The sequence below is a fragment of the Clinocottus analis genome, unplaced genomic scaffold, assembly GCF_023055335.1.
Source record: "Clinocottus analis isolate CAN_PGR_092001 unplaced genomic scaffold, fCliAna1.0.p SCAF_18, whole genome shotgun sequence".
NCBI classification, from domain to species: Eukaryota; Metazoa; Chordata; class Actinopteri; order Perciformes; family Cottidae; genus Clinocottus; species Clinocottus analis.
The window spans coordinates 5,045,399-5,064,528 of NW_027175909.1; the positions used below are offsets into that span (position 1 = coordinate 5,045,399).

The window sequence follows — 19,130 nt, forward strand, 5'->3', positions numbered from 1 at the left end:
TCTTTTCTGGGGATCTCAACCTCGGCTTTAACTCAGACAGACTCAGGTTCCTGCAGCCAGCCTGCTTTACCACAGACAGGAGACCACTTTCAGCCGAGGGAGGAGGCAGACATCTTGGCTGAGGCGGTCGGGCTCCAAGCAGTAGCAGGGTACTTACAAGTAGTCAGTGGGAAATAAATGAATGTTTTCATTAAAGAAAGTGGTCTTTCCGGGTATCTGCCTCTCCTTTGTGGAGCATCATCACCCCGGCCCTTCTCTGCCGGATGACTACACTGTATTGACAGTTACAAACAACATTATTAAATGTCATTCAACCCAATCAAAACCGTATGCGAATTAAATCAATTGGGAGGAAATTGAATGAGTCACTCCATTTGCCGCGCACATGCCACAGGGACGTTAATATATTCCAAATGGATCTCTCTCTCTCTCTGGTTTGGTGTACATCTGAACATTAAATCTGCCACAGCGCCTGGAGAGAGAAGCTCTCCTCCGCTGAGTGATGCTTTTCATTAAACTCTACTACAGGAACCCTGTCGCCTGCCTGTCGGGCCAGTCTATATCCAGCACATCAATAATGATTTCAACAACGCCAGCGTGTTGCCATTTAGTCGTGTTTCTTTGCCTCCTCGCTGTGTAAAGCGACACGTATTTTCATCTGATTGTGCTCACATGGCGATGGAAGCCTTCAAAAACTAAAGACTACATCCAACATGATCAAGAGTGTATTGTACATAACATGTATTTCATATTGAAGCGGCACTTTTTGTGTTGGTCCAATCCGTGTTGATGATGAATGTAGTTTATTAAAGCCATAAAGCGAAGAATATACGAGCAGGTTACATTGGCTGAGATAAACTACTGGTCATACCATACCAGGTAAAGCTGGAGAGGCTAAAGTGTTCTTAAACGTCTTCATCCAGAGGTTGCTAAATCTAGTGTGACCGCTAAAGATGAAGAAGAGACCTCAATCAGGAGCTGAACTTCACAGAACAACCTATGACAGCTGGAGGAGTACAGCCTGATCACGTATTGCACCGATGGAAGGTCGTTGCCATCTTGTGGAAGAAAGCTGTGAAAAGAGTTCACACAAGCAAAGATGGGCGTGAAACCTGCTTTCCAACTATTAAACCCGAGCACCAATGAATAGCGTTTGTATTCAGTTTTTTTTTCATCTTGGACACAGATTTTACTTTGGTTTTTCAGTGATTTTGATCCTTTTTTTTTAAGCGTTCAGTACGTTCAATGTGTCTCTAACAGACACAGTAAATGACTGAACAGGATATGATATCAGCGTGTCATCAATTGAATCCTTTGGATTAAAGACATGGATCAAAAGCACCTAATATGCAGGAATGATGTCACGCTCAATCGGACCAACTTTCTCTCAAACTAAATTGATGTGGCTCATAAAATATTAAGATCTAAAACATAAAAAAACATAGTTATTGCATCATTGTTATGTTTATTTATTCATGACAGCACAGTCTTGACTAAAACGGATCTGTTCGTATAATGGCAAAAGACAAAGAAGCAGCTCAGTCCCTCTCTCTCCATGTTTTTTCCTCATCATTTCTACTTTTTGGTCATTGCAATTGCTCTCAAGTCTCAATCGCAGCATTACTGGATGATGTGTTGTTCGGCTCATGATCTCTCCTTTTCTCCTGACTTACCGTGGCATTTCTACAATACATATGCTGTACCATTCACATTTGTTTGGATAAAATAATCTCTCCCTCGGCTCTTTCCCGCCTCCCTCTCCCTCCGCTGAGTGTTTCATCCTGTCGTCTTTCAGAACTCTTGGCGCTCTAACATCTCTCTGCGCTGCATTTGCATTAGACGTGGCCACCGTATCACCGCGGCAAAAACAAAAGAAAAATCATCATTTGCAACGCATGAAGTGCTTTGTCGAGCAGCAGCAAGGCGCTGGGCGCAGCCGGTCACACTTCGCCTGCTTTAGGATCCACGGGAGGAATACTTTAATGCCGCTTGGTCCCGGCGGGTTCTACAAAGGCCGGTTATCAGGGTCTATGTGGTCGTTTGGCTGCGGCCTCTTCTTGCGCGAACGCTGCTAGTGGTCTGGGACACCGGCTCCAGAAGACTCCTTATTATTCGTGCCTTGGCTCGAGGTATCCGGCATTTTTACTCTTATCGTAAGTACCTTTGGCGTACTTCCTGCTGGGCGTCAGGGCTGCTGGGTTATCTTTTGTTGGGGGAACGAACCTGATGCCTCATCCAACCCGTTGGTGCTGGTGAAGAAAGGTGGGGAGAGAGAGAGATAAATGGATGAAGAGGCGTGGAGACAGCTTATGATGTTGTCATTGTGTGAGGAGAGCACTAATTTCCAAGTTCCCAGCTCATTTGTTTGACACTCACAGCGTGGTTCACCTGGTTGTCTCTGGTTACTAGCGCTGCTACCAAAGGACGACTGGAAGTTATGGATGGTCTCCTGAAGGATCTGCCTCTCTCGTCCCTGATGACAGACAACAACGGCCATTATAAATCAGTAAACATTTTCAGGCAAAGATGACGCTGCTGCTTTACTTTCACATATCTTGTCTCTCTGATACTAAATGTCAGGAGCTCCCTTTTCCGATTCCCATGAATGTTCAAAGTATTTCTACCCATCTCCACTGGCTCGAGTTATACTGAGAAAAACTACAAGTGAAAACAAATATAACCTCAGCCCCTAGAGATCCCTGGAAACACACCACTGGAAGCAAAGGATCCTTAGAAATTCACAATATAAATTCAACCAAATGCACCTTTCCAGCATTGAGTTCAGATATGGCGGCTAAAATCTGCTGTCTGGGCCCGTCTGTTTTAATGCCAAGCTCTCTCAGGTCTCCATCTGTTAGAGTCAGGAAAGCCTCCATGTCCACCTGGAAGCAAAGAAAAGAGAAACAGCAATTGATAACATTGTATAAAACATGTGCAATAAATTAAACATCTACAATTGTCTTTTTTTAATATGAGTACAGAAATGTAGGACTGCAACAGTCCATGTGGTCCTTTCAGTGATAAACTTATGGGAAAGTAGTTTCCTTCACATTGAGAACTCATGACTCAAAACGAAGAAGACAAAAATAATAAGACAGAAGACACAATCTATCTGAAGGAAAACTGCTTTGGAACTTCCTTCTGATGTAAAAGATAGATTACCTCCTGTTCCTCAAATATTGGCTGGTATTTCTCGAGGGACAGTTTCTTCAATATGCCAGACAGCTCATCTGAAAAAGACACAAACCAAACATTGTGTGATAGAAGTAAAAGTGATGAAACCTGGCATGCACGGCGTTTTTCTAGTAGATTTAGATCGTATGATTTCATGTGTGTTGATTATTTCTGTGTCGAGGCCCACGGAGCACAATCCAATTCAAGTTATCAAGAATCAGTTAAAAACACTAGTCATTGTATTAAAAATAACTCCAGTCAATAATTGTGCAAATCAATGAATACTGCTTTTTGGCTTTCTCACAAGCATTTACAGAATTGGTCTAAAAGCTGAATAGATGTGGAATTGATGCTTGTGAACATTGTGGCGTACAGAAGAAGGATTACAGTTCATGATGAATCAACATGGTCTCCTCACCTTCATCGGTTATGGTTCCACTGCTGGACCCACCGCTGCTCTTGGAGCGAGGATGGGAAGAGGCGGAGGACAGCGAGTCTCCCGGCCCAGTGGGCGGCTTGGGCGTTGGAGAAGGAGATGGAGTCAAAGTGGGCGACGTGCTCTTGGATGTGGAGGAATTCCCCGACTGAGGTCTTTTCTTCAACTCCATCTTCTACAAAAGAAAATGAGGGTGGACAGCAGCACCGGTTCACTGACATGAATTACTTTGGCTGTTATATACACAGTAACGACAGAAAGGAACGACACAGACCCTTCTGGAGTGGATGTCGGGGGCCACCAAGCTGGGGTGGGAGTGGATCTCAGGAAGGTTAATATCAGGCAGCGGCATGCTGGGCGTTGAGGCTGGCAGAGGGGGTTGACTCTGTGTCTGGCTGTGCTGTTTCTCTGGAGCCTGGACCTTCGCATCTATCAGGCCGGCTGCCCTCTTCCTTTGGGCAGCTATCTGGGAGAGAACGCTGTCCGCACTGCCCCCTGGTGGAGGAAAGAGGCAACAGCGTGTAAACCAGTCGCTTATGTTGCCGTTTGGACGGGGTATATTTATGTCTGTCTGCATTTGCGTGAACCTGAACGGTTATGAGAGTCCCGGTTGATCCCTGCCACTCCATTGGAGCCTCCGGAGGAGTGGGGGGAGTGGTAGTGACCAGAATTTGAAGGAGAAGATGAGGAGGGCCCCTTGGGGATGCTGGGAAACTTAATGGACCTGCTAACCACGCGACTGATAGATGTCTGACATTCAAAAGGAGAGAAAGAGAAGGAGTGAATCGCAAAAGACTTTTGAATGATGACGGACAGATAGAAAGGGTTTTTTACCAGCAGCGCATCTCTCGCCCACAAACACTCACAATATCAGAGTTTCCGCTGCTGTTCAGCTTCCTCTGGGGGGGCATGGGCAGGCGGGGCGCTTCGCTCTTTCCCTCCCCGAGGAGACGAGAACGGTCAGAGTTCCACGGTTCAAAGTTGGACGGAGGAAGGAAGGGAGGGATCACCGCTTTCAGCTTGTCGTTGGGCAGCCGGGTCAAAGGCGCACCACTTCTGAGCTAGAGGACATGGAAATACATACAATTACATTAGTACTAAAAAACAACCATACACTTAGGGGTGCAAAATCCTAAACCTTTAAAACTAAATGTGATTACAAGAAGTTTAAAAACACAGGGAAAAACAAGCAATCACGGTGTTTCAGCCAAGTATGCTAACTTTCTGATGTCCTCTGAGGAAATTCATTGTCAGCACATCACTGCCCAAGCTTAAACAAAAGTACAAAGAAGCTTAGTTTACATCACATCAAACACTCCTACCATTGTGGTGATGAGAAAGTCCTCCTTTTCAGAGTTTGTCCTGCAAAGACCTGAAAACACTGAAAATCAGTCACATTCCCTCCGTCACATCTTTCAACATGCAATGTCATGAATTACATATTTCTAAATTCAAGGATCAACATGCACATAAGCAAAGTCAGTGGCGAAAAGGAACTAAGTACTTTCACTCAAGTACTGTACTCGAGTTAACTATTTCCATTTCATGCTACTTTCAATCATATTGTACTTTTTACTAAATTTTCTGCTTACAGATTCAGATTAATAATACACAATATAATTACGATGTATAGTATTATTATTCTCATTAATTTATTTCTGGGGGTTCACAAGCTACTTGGCAGTAGCTTATTTAAAGTAGTTAAAATTAGCTCACCCTTCACCACAAACAACATTTAAATGATAAACACATAACTGCATCAATAATTATAACATCACACATATCTAAATTGTTTTGAAATTTGGACATTTAGCATGATGAGTACATTTACTTTTGGTATTTTAAGTATGTTTCAAATGCAGTACAATGACAAAGAAATAATGTCCTCGCTGTGTCTCACCAGTGTCTTTGCTCTGGCCTCCCCAGGCCGTGCTGATGTCATTCGCCCCCGGGGCCGGACTTGGTGCCAGCTCTCCGTTAGACGCGGCCGCCGGCTTCCTATTCGCCTTCATCGTGGCATCCAATGAGGGCTCAGCGTGGTCTGGAAACGGAGCCAGGCGGTTGGACGAGAGGCCGTGTCTCAGGGTGTGAGTCAACTTAAGCCGTCGGAACCGATTAGACATCCGACTCCACCAGGACTGGAAGAGGGTGAAGCCGAACGTGAAGCGGTCAGATTTACTTTGAGATTACATTAAAATTAACAATGTATAAATAATGAATCAGTACTATGTGAGATGGGTCTATACCTACGGCATTACATAATGATTTTACCTTGAGGCCCCCCTTGTCGTCAGGTGGCACGGGGACGTTGTTGAGGGACTGTCGGCTTTTAGAACGAGTCAGTAAGGCTCTGCTCCGGTGCTTCGACTTGTCCTTGTCTACTTGCATACACACTGATGCTAACAGACGCACCAACTCAGTGTCTGTAAACGTCCAGAGGAGACACACAATAAATGAATAAGGACCCACTGAGTGAGACGCTATTCATTACAGTTTATTAGGGAGGAATTGTTTGTTTAGTCTGAGCCCATTTCCTCAAAGGGCTATAAGACAAAAAGGCGATAGTCCGGATAGTACCTGGGTCATTCAGCAACATAACCAAATCAAACGCTGTGTATCCATTCTTCGCTCGAAGGTTGACGTCCGCCCTTTGACTCAACAGGTACTTGACAATGTCTTTATTGCTGCGAGGAGGAGGGGGACACAGAGAACAGAAGAAAGAGTGGGAAAGGATCGACGACAGCGTCTGAAGTTTCTCATAAAACACCAGCATGTCCTTCTTACCCGTGATAGGTGGCCTGCATTAAAGCGGTCCACCCATGGACGCCGTCCTGCTTGTTTATGTCGGCATTCTTCTCCACCATCAGCTGCACCACCTCTAGCTGACCGCTCACTGCCGCTATCATCAGAGGTGACGCTCCCTCCTGATTGGATGAATTCACCTGAGTGGGATCCTCCTCCAAGATCTCCTTGACTAGCTGGGAGTTTCCTGAGTCAACACACACACACATCATCTGTTAATCTAACAACCAAAATGCAGTTTACTTGTAGTTTCACTGCATCCTTATAGTATTCAAATTAACTCACCTAACTTGAGTGCACTGAACACATCTGGTCTCCTCCTTTCATCGTCTGTGGAGAAAAGAGCACTGCTGAGAACAGGAGAGAGAGTTCTGCTTTACAACAGCCCTACTTTTCCATATGCCATGTCACCTGTTCATGTCATGGGGGATGTCAAAAAATACTTATTACTGCTAAATTCACCGCTCACATGAATACAAGCGAACTCCAATAACAAGAAAAGAAAGAAGTCAAACTACAGATCTATAAAATAGATTAAAACATGGGAATGTTTGTTTTTTTCCCCCCTTGTTTTCATACACTTGCCTATATTTCAGCCTCGTCGGCTACATGCATGAGCTGGATTTATCTTAACTGATGAATAGCCTTGTTACGGGTTTTGGGTTTGATTTCAGACGTTGAGGTCATATGAACACTGTTCTGTGCAAGAAAACTGAGCTACTAGTGAGAAGAGCTATCAGACATCAAAGAGGCCGAGAGCTACCACTGTTGGTTTCGCTCTCACGTCCGTGTTAATTTCAGTTCAAGGCAGCAACAAACACACACACGCACACAAACACACACATACACTGAAACAGGTTGTCATTTATATCCACCGGGAGTAGTCAGATCCTGTTAAATTGAAAAAGACAAGAATTCAACACATTCTCACAATAAAAAAAATACAATTAAAAACATTTTTGGGAAGTGAAAGAAGCAGCGAAACATGCCACGACATGGAAGTGCGCTGGACTAGTTTTGATTGATTTCCATCAACTAATCTCACTGCCAGTACCATTATGATGTCGTGTCATGTAGTGAAGTGCATTGATTGCCGTACCGGTCTGGGGTCGGACAGTGGTGATGGAGTCCAGATAGGCCTTGATGTCTCTCTGTTTAAGCTGCATGGCGAGTTCAAAGGCCGTCTTGGACAGAACATTGACCCTGTCCGGGTCGGCTCCACGCTCCACCAGCTGCTGAGTCACAGCCACCTTCAAACACACAACAACTGCAACTTGTCAGCTGCTCCGGTTACTCAAATCAAAGACAACTTTCCAGCAGCTACAACTTCATTTGCCTTTGAGCTACAACCTTGTTTGAGGCAAAGTCACACGTGTCAAGATGTAAATACAAGTACACATAATGTGGTATCCGTCCATCTTGTTTATCTATCCAACCAGCCACCAATCCATTGGACCCACCTTCCCGCTGAGGGTGGCCACCATCAGAGGTCCCCAGCCAGTGGTCTTCTGGGAAAAGTTGACGTCAGAGCCCCATTCTAGCAGCAAGCGCACCGCGGCCTCGTGGCCGTGCTGAGAAGCCACCATCAGGGCTGTGATGTCCATGAATTCTCTGCCGCCGCCTCCTGGACAACCTTCACCACCTCCGAAACCAGCCGTGCTGTGGGAAAAGAAGGATTAATAAACAGTTGAAGACTGAGCGGGTTAATCAAAGGCAAACTGAATTAAGTTGTTTTAGTGGTAGGCGTAATGCCTGTCTAAAAAACCGGCCCAGACCTGCAGCTGTTGTTGTTGTTGCCGTTTGAGACAGCCTCCGCAGCGATGGCCAGGTGATCGTAGTCATCGACGTAGGCCCCGCTCTCCAGGAGCAGCTTCACCACATGAGTGTGTCCCCCTCGGGCCGCCATAGTGAGAACACTCGCGCCGAGCCTGTTGCGTCCATTGATCTCCGCTCCGTTCTCCAACAGGATGTGGGCAACCGTCAGGTGACCAAACCTGGGTGAAGAATTGGAGACAACGAATGAGATAGATAATGGAACTTGATCTAAAATGAGAGGGCCTGGTCCTCCTGCCACGCGCCCAGTTAAGTTATGTCACACTTAATTGATTTTCCAGTGGGGAAAATCCTCTTAAAATGTATACCTAACATGTAATACATCCATATGTATTTTACAATAAGATGACATTTTAGCATCTTTTATAATTTCCTAACCAACATGTAAACTCTACAGACAAGCCACCACTCAGGTGTTGAAATTCAGACCTTCCGGGTCGCCTGTGTGTGTCGATCAAATTGGAAGCAAAAACAAGGGAAGGTTGCATTACAATCAGTGTTAGTCGAGCTTCTTGTGAAATTATGGATTATTTCAGATGATTGTCATGCAGGATCTTCTCCTGTATGACATGCCATACTTGAGCAAAGATCACACATGCTTAAGGATAAAAGCTGGAAACTGCATAATACTTTGACTGCAGACCTCAAGGCTGAACTGAAGGATTTCTCAAAATGTTATTTGTCAGTTTCATGACAGTTACGAGTTACCATCGTTCAATTACATCATCATGAATACGTCTGCATATTATACCTTCAACCCATGAATCTGGTTTCATTAGCAGATTGTGAAATACACGTTCCTCTACCAAACTCATCGCTAGAATGGGGCAATAGCTTAACATGCATGTCTCGCAATGCTCACCGCCAGTGTTTCATGGGAGAAGCTCGTGGTAAGAAACCAGCAAGTCAACAGTTATGTTTCTGTTTCTATTCAACAAATTGAACAGAAGAGTTATGCACTATACACTCAAAATAATTCACCATCAGACGCGTGTAATGTCAAATAAAATTGCCAGATGCTTTAATGGAGTTTGGTGTGCGCGTCTCTTCATGCATTACAACAGAGCGCGAGCCCCACCTCGCAGCCTGCATCAGCGGGGTCCAGCCGTAGTTGTTGTGGCTATCCACCGAGGTCCCCTTTCGTAACAAAAACCGGACCAGGTTCTCGTGACCACTGGCCGACGCGAACTGTAAGGCGGTGTTCCCCTCCTCGTCCGTGGAGTCCACCGGTACCAGGGACAACATGTCCGCGGGGTTGCACTCGGACCCCGCTTCTGACCGCAGCCGGCTCTGCCGCCCGGATTCTTTCGGGGCTCCGGGCTCCAGGACCCCCCGGGCCGTTTCATAGTCGCCCTCGTCGCAGGCCCGGAAGAGTAACAGCGAGTTCGCGGGGACTCCGAAATTCATCTCGTCGTTAATAGTGCGCCTCCGTCTCCATTCTGCTGCAGTTCAGTTTCATCGACAATAACTGTGCAACAACTTTTCCTCTGTCACTTGGCGGCGGCCTGTGGTTGGGAATCATGACGCACAGCAAAATAAAGTTTCTGAGTCTTTAACTTATATTCTTCTTCTCGAACATCACAACAATGGACTTATCTTTTACCACCGGAACACATTGGCAGTATCTTATCGGGTTTCGACAAAACAACTTTTTGGCAGCCAGCCGCCGGTTCCGTTACTTATTTAGGAACCTGACTCGCGCGAGTGCGTCTGCGAAATGACACTGGACTTCCGCTTTTGTCTTTCAAAATAAAACCCGTTCTCTCCGCACTCAGCTGTCACACGTGGGAAATCACACAACACACACTCAATTGTAAGAATAGGGAAATTATTCCTGAATATTATTGTTTTCCATACATGTTTTATATAATGTAGTTCCCGTTAAGTACTCGTGTTAGTATATTCGTTTTATTTTTTAGAAATCTTTGCCAGATGTTATAGTATGTTATCGTGTCTACCCGTCTACCTTAACACCACCCTAATGGAGCGGGTTGTACAGTTACACTTTACTCCCCAAGATGGTCACTTTATACTAGCATCTCCGTATTCTTCATTGGCTTTCAAATTAATTCTGAATATTATAAAGATGTGTACCAGATGTGGTCATATAATTACCATCATAAATAGAATAAGCTAACAATATGAACTTTCCATCTCATTTGAGTGATTTGAATACATCTTTGCAAATATGCCTATATTCATGTGATCTATTACATATAGATTCACATTTATTTTTGTTTAAATTTTTGTCAGGCGTCTGTCATGTTTTTGGATTGATGAGTGTCGCCACTAGATGTCGCTGTTGAGGTAAAAGGTCTAAACACTAAAGAAGAAGTAACAGAGACCCGGATGAAGAGTACATAAGCCAGGAAACTACCCTTTTCTCCCTCTCTTTCTGATCAGCTAACCACGTTGGTAGCTGTTATTCCTGGCTCACCGCTGTTCGCTTGAATTTCTCCCGAATAAGTCGGTCAGGGATCATTGAAATGGTATGTGATGTTTGAATAACCGTCACTTTCGTACGAAGTTTAAGTTTGTGGTGGTTTAGTAAATCAATAGTTCAACTAGGTCGTGGAAACGTCTGCTACCTCTTTTGGCTAATGATAGCACCGACAGCTCGTGTCGTGGAGTAGCATAGGTCTCCCGCCATGAGTCATTCAAAAACTGGACTATTAAATAATACTTTGCATTAGAAAAAAGTTTTAAACCTTTCAGTTAATGCGCTTCACACTTCCAGACTGTCTTAGAAACACTCTATAATTCGGCATACTTTAAGACAGTCTTTGCTTGAAATTAAAGCTATTACATGATCTATCTTGCTCCCTTTGTGCCTTCTGTAACTGTAATTCTGAAAGTTAATCGGGCGAACTTTATTTGCAGCTGTTACAATTTATCGTGGAAAGGGACGGTAGACATGAAACTATTTCCAATGTGTTTTCGTCATAATTTGCTTTAATTCTGAAACTATCATCCGTCCAACATTAGCTGACGCCATTTAAAGCTCATTTGACAGGTTGCGGAGAAACTGACGTGCGAATGTATTCATCATTTAAACTCAGTCATCGTTAATTACATGAATACGCTTTTTTTTCTTGTGAAGCATAGGTGAACTTAAATATTTGAGCTCCACGTGCTAACGTTCGATAGCGAGTGCTGCGTTCAGGTGCTGCCCGTAAATCTCTAGCGTGTCGGACGTCCAAACCATTGGAAGAATTAATACAATTCCCATCTTATTTTCAGTTCGATGCTTTCCATAAATTGCCCTTTTAACAGCAGTGCAGAGTTAACTTTAGATTATTGATGTGTAGTTTTCTTGTAAGAAACTATACACCGTTCTCGGCTATGTAAGCGAAGATGGGGCTGTTACTGTGTAATACTAGAGAAAATGTCCTTAACTGTGCCAAATCCTTCAGTACATCCCTGCTCACAAACATGTACTGTACTGCAGTACCAGTGCAATATAAAATCCAAATGTAATTTCAATGTCAGGGCCTGCATTTTGATGACTTTTTCCACACATACAGGCTTTCAAGGACACTGGCAAGGCACCTGTTGAGACCGAGGTCGCCATTCACCGCATTCGCATCACCCTCACCAGCCGCAATGTCAAATCTCTGGAGAAAGGTAAATAAACTCAAAGTGGCATAATGTTGTGACTGAAATGTGGATGTCTGCGATGAGGACAATTTCCATCTGATAAACAATGAAGACTGGATATACGCTATTCTGAGCACTGGCTTTTTAAGTATTTTATTAAGTAATTGCTGGTTGAATGTGTTCTTAAAAGTTGTCTGCTTGTAATCCTCAGTCTGCGCAGACTTGATCCGTGGCGCTAAGGAGAAGAGCCTGAAGGTGAAGGGACCTGTCCGCATGCCAACCAAGGTACTGAAGAACACAAGTTAGATTCTTTCTTTTTAACTGAATACATTTATGGGAAAACTTTCTCAAAAGCCAATGGCCACAGGATAAATTGTATAATTTTATCAGCTCGTACATATCAGTCAATTGATTTTAAGTGACCGTGGCTTTGTAATAGTCTGACTACAGTTCTGGCAACATTAAAAAATTGCATTGCACTGAGAGCTTTTTCTGAAGCTGGTTCTAGTAATGTTTGATGTCCAGAAATTGGTGAAAAAACCTGGCATATTAGTTTTTGACGTGGGATTCTTTATTGGTCAAACTAAAAGAAAATAATTCTGCCCCTTCCAGACTCTGCGCATCACCACCAGGAAAACTCCCTGTGGTGAAGGATCCAAAACCTGGGATCGCTTCCAGATGAGGATCCACAAGCGCCTGATTGATCTGCACAGCCCATCTGAAATCGTCAAGCAGATCACCTCCATCAGCATCGAACCCGGTGTAGAGGTTGAAGTTACCATCGCCGACGCATAAACAACGCAAATCATTCAATAAAGACATGAACAAGGAATCTGATGTGTTGTGAGTGTTGTCTGATGCAGAGATTCTTAAGTGTAAAAGAATAAAAGGCTGGTTTACAGGTCATTAATATACCATGATTGGTCTTGTGATAGTGCAGTGCTTGTCTCTCAGTAATTGGTGTTAAAGAAAGCAACGAAAGGGACATCATTTACAAGTGATAACTAAAGCAAAGTAATCTAAAACTTAAATGTTGACTCTGGAGCAGTTGAACCAGTTTTTAAAAGTGTCTCATGGCCGTATGAGTCACCACTTAAAAGCAGGATTAGTAAGTATTATTCAAATGACTGTTCAGTCATTACTATTGGCGCCAGTCATTTTACTTGACATGGTATTTCAATTTAATCGACAGGGCTGTTTCTAGCTGATCCTGACAGGTAAAAGGTTGTTTTGGTTTTCATTTATCGGAGTATGTGAGGTTGGCTTTGTACAGAAAAATCCTGTCATTTGGTGACCACAGAGTCAATGAACTATAGATGCATACAGGCTTGCATTATAACAATGAAAGGCTAATTTAACACTGCTTTTTAAAGCTTTTATTTGATTTTACTTTCCATTTTGCTTCTTTGCAAACCTTAGGAAAAAACATTTGGGTTACATCACTGAAAAGAGGTTGAGAAGCACTGCCATACAAGCCTGTGAGTCTATGGAACAGTCCTTTCTCACAGCAGGACTTGTATAGGGTGCAGCACAGATGTTACTAATAACACTAACGATGTGACACTCAGCCATGTCTGCTTTCTGATCCAAAATGTCTCAAGCAGTCTGGGAACATAGCTTCGAGTGACTGATGGAAATCGAGACTTGGTCTTATTTTGGTATTAAATTAATAAAGAATTTCCTTTTTAGTTGTTCTATAACTGAATATTCAAAGATTGGTCCTGATGCATTGATTTAATAGATCTGTTAAACTTAGCCTGGTAAAGCTCAAGTAGAGTTCTGAGCTGGTTGGTCAGTCCTGCTGATTTGCTTGACTTCACACCTGCTTTTAATTAAAACTAACTACCAGCTCCTGGATGCTCAGTGGGGGAATGCCATCAGACATAAATGTAGGGGAAATACATTGTTCTTAAGGCCAAAATCTCTCTCAGTCACGGGGGCTGTAAGATCTCCATTAATCCCAACTTTGTTTCCTGCACATACTAAAACAATACAATAAATCTATAGAAGTGTTGGTGCTTCCTCGCATCAAGATGAGTACAGTTAATTTGACGGCTGAGGACAGCATCAATCTGCAGCCTGTTGACGTGGACTTGACTTGTAATGCCAGCCCTTCATCCCAGCAGGTAACCTTTTCAGTTTTTAATTCGAACAGTACCAATGCTCAAAATTCAGTTGTATGTTGTACTGATGGGTTTTAGCATCTCTGAGCTGTCGGGATGCCTGTCCCTAAGCCAGAAGACCTCAGTCTGGTTTGTCTTCTTTGTGTTTTAGACTGAGCTGCCAGGTGGTGCTGAGCAGCAGACCATGTGCGTGTACCTCAGAGTGAGGTCCTTCTCCAGAGAGGAACTCTCTGACGGGGAGGATCAGGTACAAACACAACTTCTATGAGCGCATGCTGCACACAAGCCATTGTTTAGACGCAACCGTATGAACTGGTGTTTTTTCCTCAGGGTTGTGTCGTGATTGAGAACAACCAGACTGTGACACTGAAAGCACCAAAGGGTTCTGCCACCATGAAGAGCAGTGAGAAGGGCATCGGCATGTCACTCCACAAATTCTCCTTCACACAGGTCTGCAGCATTGGAAATTGTAGTACTGCACTCATATCTGCCTGAAATATACTGTGAGCAAGCTTTCTGCTATTTTAAGTCTTTCTGTTGGCTTTTAGGTTTTTGGAGAAGAGAGGACACAGTCTGAGCTTTTTGAGGACACTGTCAAAAGCCAAATGTTGGATTTCTTGGAAGGGAAGAATGCACTGATATTTAGCTATGGTGTTACCAACGCAGGGAAAACCTACACAATCCAAGGTAAAGATGGAAGCTCAACAGCATCTAAATGAGCGTAGAAGTTGCTCTGTCGGTCTTAAGTATGTTGTGAAATGTTTTAGGGACTCCAAAAGAGCCGGGCATCCTCCCTCGATTGCTGGACGCCACCTTCAACTACATCAGGGGCCGTCTGTATGAGGGGATGGACCTGAAGCCTCACCTCAGGAATGGTGCACAGCATCTTGAACCGGACCAAGTCCAGCAGGAGAGAAGTGCTAAGGCTGCCATTTTTGCCTCTGTCAAAGATGTGAGGGAAATTAGTATTTTTATTTTTTATTTTTAAGGCATCGCCAGAAATATTGCTAGGAATTTTCACAATTGATAAGACCACAATGCTCTCCATTTCTTTGCTCCCATCCAGGATTGTGATCCTCTCCCAGCCAGTGGTTGTTTAGAGTCCTTGTCTTCTCCCTCCACCCGTTTCTCTTCCTCCCCTTTGTCCTTCGATCAGACCGGTAGTGCTCATAAATTATTCACAAAGAACATTCATTGTCTTGCATTGTAAAAAATGTTTTACGTTTGAAGTAGTCCCAGTGTGGACTCGAATGAGGTGCTCAAAATGTCATTCTGTATAATACTTGTTTCTGTTTCACTCTCTGAATTCATCTCCTTCTTTAGTGTTTGCAAGTGACCCAACCGAAGCAGGCAGCAGCCAGTTTGCCTTATGGGTTGCGTTCTTTGAAATCTACAATGAGTGTGTGCGCGATTTGCTTCAGCCCCCTTTGTGCTCCAAGTCCAAGAGACGCGCTGCTCTTCGAGTGTGCGACGATGGTGCTGGAAATGCTTATGTTAAAGGTGAGCGGGACTTCATCCGGTGTTCTCAAGTTGGTAGAAATAAAGGTCAGTAGTCTTCATGTTGCTTGAGGCTTGTAACTGAATTGAAATGATTTTAGATCTCAGGTGGATTAACATCCAGACCCTGGGAGAAGCCTCCAAACTGCTCCATTTTGGAAACAAAAACAGAAGTGCTGCAGCCACAAAGATGAACCAGTCCTCGAGCAGAAGGCAAACTGTGTTTCATCGTCTCTGTGCTTGGTGCCATTTTCTGTTTTCAAAACTCAACCTATTTTCCTTACAGCCACAGCATATTTACCATGAAGTTACTGAAGATCGATGGCAGTACAGTTGAAAAGATCTCTGAGTATGTATCTGTCAGAGATATTATGAATATTCAAGCGACGCTTATGTGGTTTTGATGTCTGTGTGCCTGCATTTGTTAAAGTAGCATTTTACATTCTGAGGAATTGTAGATTCATCCACCCACAATAAATACAGTGAAAATATAAGCTTACCTGCCTGAAAATATAAGCTTACCTGCATGTAGTGGAAATTTGAATCATGCTTAAAGGAGAATTATGGAAAAAAACGTGGTGGCCAAGTGTGGCACACGGTGAAAGAAAGCAGACGATTTAAACCTAAAATGTCTCCGAAGAGGTTAGAATAAACATCAGACATGACCGTGAAAAATAATTTAATGGAAGCCTTACTGCTTCGGACCAGATTGGAAGTAGTATTTGTAGTAGCCCTCAAGCTCAATAACTATTTGTGTTTCTCAGGTTTTCTTTGTGTGACCTGGCCGGCTCAGAACGATGCAACAAAACTAAAACGCTTGGGGAGAGGCTGCGGGAGGCAGGGAACATAAACACCTCGCTGCTCATTCTGGGGAAGTGCATCACTGCCCTCCGCAACAATCAGACTGACCGGTACAGTTGGTTCTTAAAGGGTCACCATCCACTAATACTTGTTTGACAAGTGAAGCAAAGCAGCGGCGACTAAAGAATGTGGATGTTTTTGCATGGTTAAAACCCCGTAACATGTGCTTTTGCATTGTTAAAGCCCTCCGTTTTTGTCTTCTTCTTCGGTGCTGTTTACCAGATCGAAGAACAGCAACATACCCTTTCGAGAGAGTAAGCTCACAAAGCTCTTCCAGGCCGTCTTCTGCGGCAAAGGAAGGGCGTCGATGATCGTCAACATCAACCAGTGTGCTTCCACCTACGATGAGACTCTCCATGTTATGAAATTCTCTGCTGTTGCCAAACAGGTTAATCTTGAGTATGTAATGATGTGAGAGTGAGCGGGATCTTTTTTTAAATGCCGCTGATCTTCCCTGTGCTGTCAGTAGGTGATGCAGGTGATCCCAGACAAGCCTCGAGAGTCTTTGGCTCCATGCTTGGTCGGCCGTGATGGCAGGCCTCTGAGGAACGGAAGGATCGACAGCCAGGACCTGGAGAGCGACCTGTCTGAGGACGAGCTGCTGGATGAGGAAGACGAGGCCAACATGTCTTTGCTGCCACAGAATGTAAAACTGCTGCTCCATGTCGCAGGCCTCGTTTCAAAATGTACCAGAGATGAACTGTTCCCCAGTTGTGTTTTTGGTATTAGAATCAGCCCCATGTGTTTTACTTTGCTGTCTAACTAATTTCTGCACATTGGGGTGGTTTGCCTTTAGGCTGTTATGTCAAAGCCAGTTTTTCCAGAAATCTTCTTTTCACGGCAACAAACCTACTAGTAAAGGTCATGGTTTGTGCTGAAAAAAAACCTTTCTGGTAGAAGGCCCTGAAGGGAAACCTCTCCCGTATATAAATATCTCAACTCGGCGCAACATTAGCAAGCTAACATGCTCAATTAAGACTGGGAATGTCACCTGCTGAATATCTGCATGTTGGCATTGTCACTGAAAACATGTTGACGTTAGCATTTAGTTCACAGCACTGCATTGCTCAAACGCAGTCGTTGGGGAATATTTCACTGAACTCATTCTTGGATTCACCGTGCAGACCAAATTTATCCCCATGATGGTTTTAACTTTCACTCAACTAGGAGATGGTGAATATGATTGAAAGCCTCCGAACCAAACTCCTGGCCGAGCGACGAAGAAACCTGGTTCAGGAAATGGAGATTCGGAAGGAAATGGGAGATGCCATGTTACAGCAGCTCATGGAGAGTGAAGAGCTCCGCATGTAGCTCACTTTTTATTTAGTGTGAGTGCGTCTCCGAGGAAACCTTTGTTACAAATTTCAATGATTTTTGCTTTTACCGTTTTTAGTCAACAGATCGAGGAGCAGAAGGAGAGCTACCAAGAAAAGCTGGAGAACACTTTTGAGATGTACAAGGATGCTATCAAAGAGCATGCATACCAGTGTGCTATGAACAATCTGGAGGATGACTATGTACCTCTGGAGGAGTTCATTGCTGTCCAGGAGACAGTGGAGGTATGTCATTTAAGAAACCTTTTTACAAAGAAAAGTTTGACTGGGTTTTGTTATGTCCCACTGAAATGTACTGCAATAATACATTGTTGAAATCCCCACTGCTATATATTGAATAGTGAACAGCTAAATTGAGAATTAAGCTAGTAAACCAAGCGGTCAAATTTTGGTTTGTCATCAAAACTTAACATCCGTCTCTCTCTGTGTGTGTAGGCCCTGAAACGTAAAGTGTCGGAGTTGGACACCTTGCCTCACAGTATTGGACTGGAATTGTGTGCAGTTCCCACAGTGGACCAGTCGTGCCAGACACAACCATCCAATGAGACAGAAGCAAGAGGTTATCATCCATACACACATCTTAGCATCTTCCTTCCGCTTTCAGGAAATGTCATCTCGGATGAATGTGGACAACTTTGTTTTAAATGGAAGTGGTTTAAGAGCAGCACCATGAAAGTTTAAGATGTTTTTTTGCTTTTTTCCATCTTTTTGAATTTGGTGCTATTCAGTATTTATATTGATATATTCTTCTCAGTCTGTTTTTAATTGAGCTTTAAAAGTCACTCTGCTCATTTCCTCCCCGCAGCGGAAGATCGCTGCAAGCGACTGTACAAAGAAAAACTTGCCGTAGAGAAGATGTGTGAGGATAAACAACAGGTAAAATGGGCAAAATTTGAATTCAGGAATTTAATCAAACTTTGCCTGAGTCTGGTTCTGAGATCACTTGCTCAGTTTAACATTTAATGTTCGGCTCAGTTGATTTTGTCCCTAGAGCAAAGGTTGATGGACGTCAGTGAAACGCTTCACAATGTCAGAGATGGCTTCCTGGAGAAATCGGCTGATGTGGAGGTTTTACAGAAGAAATGTGACAATCAGGTGAGATGATACAAAATGGGACAAATTGTGCTTGTAATGGCTTCAATAAATCATACAATTTGAGCCGTTTAACTGGATAATGACCCCACCTGTATGAAAATTATTATATTTTTTTCCACAAGTCAAAATCTATGGACGACCTCTTACAGCAGAGCATTGAAAAGGACCGGGAGATTGCCTCACTGAAGTCAGAACTTGCCACACTCTCCCAGAAGTCTCCTGTGAAGCCCAAAATCAAGCGCGGCCTGCTCGCCAACATCAAGGAAGCGGTGAATTCTCCACGAAAGGGTACACCTGGGCGAACGCTCAGGAACACGGTTAAGACTGCAAACAACTAAAGAGCATCCGGACAAAAGGAGAGATTGTTTTTGTCTGGAT

General features: G+C 43.7%; 3 protein-coding genes and 1 non-coding gene across 5 annotated transcripts; 3 read left to right on the forward strand and 1 right to left on the reverse strand.

Moving 5' to 3' along the window:
• Nucleotides 1-1,445: 1,445 nt before the first annotated feature.
• LOC137788447 (ankyrin repeat and SAM domain-containing protein 6-like) lies at nucleotides 1,446-9,935 on the reverse strand. 2 transcript variants are annotated; one of them, XM_068581230.1, is made up of 18 exons: nucleotides 9,324-9,935; nucleotides 8,188-8,406; nucleotides 7,873-8,071; nucleotides 7,512-7,662; nucleotides 6,698-6,742; nucleotides 6,395-6,599; nucleotides 6,188-6,294; nucleotides 5,882-6,033; nucleotides 5,511-5,748; nucleotides 4,933-4,982; nucleotides 4,477-4,671; nucleotides 4,198-4,360; nucleotides 3,885-4,105; nucleotides 3,593-3,785; nucleotides 3,163-3,230; nucleotides 2,766-2,882; nucleotides 2,389-2,473; nucleotides 1,446-2,249 (listed from the first exon to the last, which is right to left on the reverse strand). In XM_068581230.1, the coding sequence occupies exons 1-18, from the start codon at nucleotides 9,650-9,652 to the stop codon at nucleotides 2,200-2,202; spliced, it is 2,787 nt and encodes a 928-aa protein (XP_068437331.1). In that variant the 5' UTR covers nucleotides 9,653-9,935; the 3' UTR covers nucleotides 1,446-2,199. The 2 variants fall into 2 exon arrangements, with proteins under 2 accessions (XP_068437331.1, XP_068437330.1); XM_068581229.1 differs by having other exon boundaries at nucleotides 2,377-2,473.
• A 662-nt stretch (nucleotides 9,936-10,597) lies between these two features.
• On the forward strand, nucleotides 10,598-12,674 carry rps20 (ribosomal protein S20). The gene is made up of 4 exons (XM_068581873.1): nucleotides 10,598-10,734; nucleotides 11,770-11,869; nucleotides 12,054-12,127; nucleotides 12,455-12,674. The coding sequence occupies exons 1-4, from the start codon at nucleotides 10,732-10,734 to the stop codon at nucleotides 12,635-12,637; spliced, it is 360 nt and encodes a 119-aa protein (XP_068437974.1). The 5' UTR covers nucleotides 10,598-10,731; the 3' UTR covers nucleotides 12,638-12,674.
• Nucleotides 11,917-11,982, forward strand: LOC137789141 (small nucleolar RNA U54). The gene has a single exon (XR_011077808.1). It is a non-coding gene; the product is annotated as a small nucleolar RNA U54 (small nucleolar RNA).
• A 1,201-nt stretch (nucleotides 12,675-13,875) lies between the features above and the next one.
• Nucleotides 13,876-19,090, forward strand: zgc:56231 (uncharacterized protein LOC406257 homolog). The gene is made up of 18 exons (XM_068582236.1): nucleotides 13,876-13,968; nucleotides 14,117-14,212; nucleotides 14,296-14,415; nucleotides 14,514-14,652; nucleotides 14,733-14,917; nucleotides 15,032-15,125; nucleotides 15,289-15,465; nucleotides 15,564-15,675; nucleotides 15,749-15,811; nucleotides 16,227-16,373; nucleotides 16,546-16,711; nucleotides 16,793-16,969; nucleotides 17,491-17,630; nucleotides 17,717-17,882; nucleotides 18,093-18,216; nucleotides 18,463-18,533; nucleotides 18,633-18,752; nucleotides 18,875-19,090. The coding sequence occupies exons 1-18, from the start codon at nucleotides 13,876-13,878 to the stop codon at nucleotides 19,088-19,090; spliced, it is 2,406 nt and encodes an 801-aa protein (XP_068438337.1).
• The last annotated feature ends 40 nt before the right edge of the window (nucleotides 19,091-19,130 follow it).

Bases quoted from the DNA above. Each gene is read 5' to 3' on its own strand.
- LOC137788447 (XM_068581229.1), bottom strand. From the start codon at position 9,652: ATGAATTTCGGAGTCCCCGCGAACTCGCTGTTACTCTTCCGGGCCTGC. The intron at 6,600-6,697 runs GTGAGTTAATTT...GTGTTGACTCAG, and splicing joins GTTCAGTGCACTCAAGTTAG to GAAACTCCCAGCTAGTCAAG. The intron at 2,883-3,162 runs GTAATCTATCTT...CTTTGCTTCCAG, and splicing joins CAATATTTGAGGAACAGGAG to GTGGACATGGAGGCTTTCCT.
- rps20 (XM_068581873.1), top strand. The intron at 11,870-12,053 runs GTAAATAAACTC...TGTAATCCTCAG, and splicing joins TGTCAAATCTCTGGAGAAAG to TCTGCGCAGACTTGATCCGT. The intron at 12,128-12,454 runs GTACTGAAGAAC...TGCCCCTTCCAG, and splicing joins CTGTCCGCATGCCAACCAAG to ACTCTGCGCATCACCACCAG.
- zgc:56231 (XM_068582236.1), top strand. From the start codon at position 13,876: ATGAGTACAGTTAATTTGACGGCTGAGGACAGCATCAATCTGCAGCCT. The intron at 15,126-15,288 runs GTAGTGCTCATA...CTCCTTCTTTAG, and splicing joins TTTGTCCTTCGATCAGACCG to TGTTTGCAAGTGACCCAACC. The intron at 18,753-18,874 runs GTGAGATGATAC...TTTTTCCACAAG, and splicing joins AGAAGAAATGTGACAATCAG to TCAAAATCTATGGACGACCT.